At 40.7% G+C, this 4,755-nt stretch overlaps 1 protein-coding gene across 1 annotated transcript in view; it reads left to right on the forward strand.

Annotated features, from left to right (window-relative positions):
* Window positions 1–4,755, forward strand: part of CBG13932 — a gene marked incomplete at both ends in the record, with an annotated part of 8,574 nt that overhangs the window by 1,567 nt on the left and 2,252 nt on the right. The window contains 7 exons of the mRNA XM_045236306.1: window positions 164–269; window positions 403–542; window positions 1,371–1,642; window positions 2,299–2,421; window positions 2,510–2,750; window positions 3,439–3,541; window positions 4,436–4,599. Of these exons, the coding sequence (XP_045095295.1) occupies window positions 164–269; window positions 403–542; window positions 1,371–1,642; window positions 2,299–2,421; window positions 2,510–2,750; window positions 3,439–3,541; window positions 4,436–4,599 (1,149 nt within the window). The remainder of the gene's footprint in view (window positions 1–163; window positions 270–402; window positions 543–1,370; window positions 1,643–2,298; window positions 2,422–2,509; window positions 2,751–3,438; window positions 3,542–4,435; window positions 4,600–4,755) is intronic.

Consider the following 4,755-nt stretch of genomic DNA (forward strand, 5'->3'; position numbering starts at 1 on the left):
GGGGGGGGGGGGGGGCACCAACCTTTTTTAGCCATTTTAGGCCAATTCGAGCCGATTTGTTTGAATTTTCAGTCATTTTAGCTCAAAAATAGGCTGAAAACCCTGAAAAAACCTGAAAATCCCGAAAAGACGCTGAAAAATCCCGAAAATCTGAAATTTCCAGAGCATCGTGCTGATGTCCGTCCTTCCGCTGTTCTCCCTGTTCTATTCAGTCACCGCACGCATCGCGGAGCACTTTTTTGAGAATGGAGAGGCTGCTATTGAAGCTGGTGAGCGAAAATTCAAATTTTTCGAAATTTTTAAAATTTGGCGCCAATTTCAATTTTTTGACAGAAAAATCTCGAAAATTGTTCAAAATTGACCAATTTCAGCCATTGCTCAGCTTAAAAATCTCATTTCCAGCCTGCCATCACATTGACACGTGGCAACAGCCACAGGTGGGACGGACCATGGAATTTCCGCTGTTGGGAACACTGATAAGCTGTCGACTACCCGCCGCGTGTGATCTACCGTACGAATTTCGGCTGGATGGACATGTTGAGGTGAGCAATGACCCGGAAAATCGAAAATTCCAGAAAATTTGCCCTAAAATGGCTGAAAACGGACGATTTTAAGTCAATCTAGGCCCATTTTAGCATGGAGGCCTAGAAACCCAAATATCTGATTTTCTAGGTCATCTACAAAAAAACTAGCAACGGATTCGAGTTTGTGAGAAAATTTCCTTCAAAATGAGCCCCATATCGACCCATTTTGCCCGATTTTGAGTTTTGGGGCACACACGAAATGTCGGCTGGCCTAAAATTCCGAATTTTGGAATTTCTAGGCCATCTACCTCAAATTTGATGCTAGAATCGATTTTGTCATAATTTTTCAGTCATTTTGAGACCAATTTTGGCAAATTTTGAGCACTTTTGAATACTTCGAAATTTCAACATTTCGTGTGTGCCCCAAAATTCAAATTTCTTCAAAGTGGCCCTAAATAGGTCAATATGGGTATCAAAATGACGGAAATCGATTCGAACTTAACGGCCTTTTTACTTGAAAATCTCATTTTACAAGGTAATCTAGGGGTCTCTGGTTCGATCCCGCTGTGGCTCGAAATTTTTTTTTTGAAAAGTGATTTTTAGGGTTTCTGTGGTGTTCTAAGCGGTTTTCGATGCAATTTTCGGGTCTTTGACGTCCTAAAACCTCTAGAAACTTGATTTTTTGATAATTCTAGAGGTCCCTGGTTCGATCCCCGCTGTGGTTCGAAATTTTTGTTATTTTCTGAAAAAAAAGATTTTTAGGGTTTCTAGGGTGTTTTTAACGTCTATTTAGTGATTTTGCCACTATTTTCAGCCCGAAACCACCCCCAAAATGTCGGTTTTCAGCTCTCCGACGACCGAGACGAGTCCCTCCGCCTATTCCGACCGGATTTCACCACCCCAGTCGTCCAACACGTCCATCATTTACAGCTAATTTGGGAGTTAGTGCTACTCGGAGAACCATTGCTCATCGTTGCCCCGAATCCAATGATCACGTCTTCTTTGGTCCAGTCGATTGTCGGATTACTGGCCCCATTGAGGATTGTCAACGATTTTCGACCGTATTTCACGATTCACGATTCGGAATTTCGAGAATATTCGTCGAAAAGTCGAACACCGTAAGATTTTGCTTTAAAAATGAGCAAAAACGAATGATTTTAAGCCATTTTTAGCCAATTTGGTGACCTAGAACCCGAAATAACTCGAATTCTAGGCGACGTCACCCAAAACTAATCTTAGATTTGAATTTTTCATTGAATTTCCTTCAAAATGAGCCCCATATCGACCTAGTTTGCTCAATTTTGAGTTTTAGGGGCACACACGCAATATGGTCTGGCCTAACAATGTGAATTCTGGGACTTCTAGCCCACCAATCGAAATAGTAGTGTTAGATTCCAGTTTTCCGTGAAATTTCCTTCAATTTTAATCCACTTTGAGTTTCAGGGGCACACACGAATTTTTTTTAGGAAATTCGAATCTATCATCAATTTCCAGTTTGGTGGCCTAGAAATCTGACTTTTTGGATTTCTAGGCCAGCGAGCTCTGCGTGTGTGCCCCAAAAATCAAAACTTAGTAAAATGGGTCAATATGGGGCTCATTTTGAAGGAAATCGCGTGGGAAATTCGAATCTGATTTTGGTTTTTGAGTAGGTGGCCTAGAAATCCAAGAATTTGGTTTTCTAGACCACCAACTCAAAATTGGCCAAAAATGGCTTAAAATGGCTCATTTTTCATCATTTTTCCAGTATTTTCAGCGAAAAATCGCGAATTTTCAGACCACGAGTGATTCTAGGCGTCACCAATCCGTTTTTCATCAAAGCTCTTGACCACTGGCCGCATATACTAAAAGTAGCAGAGCAAGGAGCCGAAATTGGAGGGGACGATATGAAAAAGCCAAAGTAAGGCGATTTTCAGCGATTTTAAGCCATTTTTCGGGGGTTTTGAGGAATTTTAAGCGGTTTTAAGCCAAAAAGTTGGATTTTTCAGAAAAACTTGGTCCACCTCGCGGACACTGGACACCCCGCCCGGTCTCTACACCCAATACAAGCCATTTCTTCAAAAAGACAAGTCTCTAGCGAAAAAGCTGCTAAAATCTGGAAATTCGCTGGAAATTCAGCATAATATTCTGCAGAGACACTTCCTGGAGCTCACCCAGAGCTTTATGATCCCGATGGAACGATATTTGAGCTCGCTGATGCCGTTGAAGAAGGAAATGTCACCGTTTAAGGTAAAAATCGAAAAATTGGGAAAATTTTGAGCTAAAAACCTAAAAAATTGGGGAAAAATGAGCTATTTTAGGTCATTTTAAGCCAATTCAGAGTTGATGGCCTAGAACCCCAAATATCTGGATTTCTAGGCCACCCACCTCAAAACAGAGAACGATCTTGAATTTGTGAGGTTATTTCCTTCAAAATGAGCCCCATATTGACCATATTCGGTAGATTTTGAGTTTTAGGGCACACACGAAATTCCGTCTGGCCTAAAATTCCAAATTTCGAGATTTCTATGCTATCTACTCCAAATTTGAAGCTAGAATCGAATTTCTCATAAAATTTCAGACATTTTAAACACGATTTCGGCAAATTTTGAGCATTTTGGGGCTCCTACGAAATTTCGAAAATTTCGTGTGTGCCCCAAAACTCAAAATCCTTCAAAATAGGCCTAAATATGTCAATATGGGGCTCAAAATGACGGAAATTGAATGGCAAATTTGAATTTAGTGGTTTTACCCGCGAAAATTCATTTTCTAGGGGTCCCTGGTTCGATCCCGGCTGTGGTTCGAATTTTTTATATTTTTTTGAAGTCGATTTTTAGGGTTTCTAGGGTGATCCTAGCTGCTTTTAAGCGATTTTTTAGTGTTTTTGACCCACAGAAACATCAAAAATCTCCATCTTTCACCTAAAACGATATTTCAGGGCATCCCGAGCACCCGTCCCTTCTCGATGGACGACTTTTTGGCATCCGTGGACACCAACGGTGGACCATCGCTGACGTGTGGAACGAAAGGAGATTGGCAAGGTGAGAGAGGGGGACATCCGGATTTTCAGACACACAGAGCCACCTTTGGTCATTTTGGGCCATTTTTGGCGGATTTTCAGCCATTTTTTAAAAAATTTCAGCCCATTTTCCAATTTTTCAGGCCTCTACAAACGGTTCATCACTTGCTCCAATTTTGGCGGTTGGCTCTCCATGCGGTCGCGAGATGTGACAAATCAACTCAAAGCTCACTACGTTGAAGCGCTCTGTTCGGCGGATTTTTGTGAGTTTTGGGCCTGTTTAGGCTTTTGGAAACCCGAAAATTCAAATTTCCCGCGATTTTTTAGCCTAGAAAGTGCTAAAAATCGATTTTCAAAAAACCAACAAAAAAATTCGAGCCGCAGCGGGGATCGAACCAGGGACCCCTGGAAATTGATTTTTCGATCAAAATAACTCAAAATTCGAATTCGCCATCTGATTTCCGTCATTTTGAGCCCCATATTGAATTATTTTGGTCCATTCTGAATAAATTTGAGTTTTGGGGCACACACGAAATTTTTGAAATTTCGTAGGAACCCCCAAATGCTCAATACTGGTCGAATTTGGTTTTAAAATGACTGGAATTTTGTGAAAAATTCGATTTTAGCATCAGATTTAGGATAGATGGCCTAGAAATCCCGAAATTTGGAGTTTTAGGTCAGACGAGATTTCATGTGTACCCCAAACTTCAAAATTCACCGAATATAGTCAATATGGGGCTCATTTTAACGGAAATTTTCTCACAATTTCAAGTCCAATATTAGTTTTTGGGTGGGTGGCCTAGAATTCCCGATATTTGGATTTCTAGGCCACCAACTTGAAAATGGCTTAAAATTGCTCATTTTTCGTGGTTTTTAGCTCAAAATTTCCAAAATTTAGCAAAAATTTGAATTACAGGCGCCCAAACGTTGTCCACCAAGCACAATGTAGAAATTGTCGATCTGGTCCTGAGGATACGAGAACGAATTCTGGAAATTCCATCGGAGACGGAGGCTCGGAAGAATTTGGTAGGCAGAAAAACGAGAAAAGCACAAAATTTGAGCCTAACATTAAACAATTTGGCCCATTTTAAGCCAAATTAGGCCACTTTTGGGTAGTTGGCCTAGAAACCCAAATTCTGGGTTTTTCTAGGCCATCTTCTCAAACTAGGTCAATATGGGACTCAAAATGACGGAAATTCAATTTCAAATTCGAATTTCTCGTTGTTTTTTGGGTTG

The sequence above is a fragment of the Caenorhabditis briggsae genome, assembly GCF_000004555.2.
Source record: "Caenorhabditis briggsae complete genome, chrIV, whole genome shotgun sequence".
NCBI lineage: Eukaryota > Metazoa > Nematoda > Chromadorea > Rhabditida > Rhabditidae > Caenorhabditis > Caenorhabditis briggsae.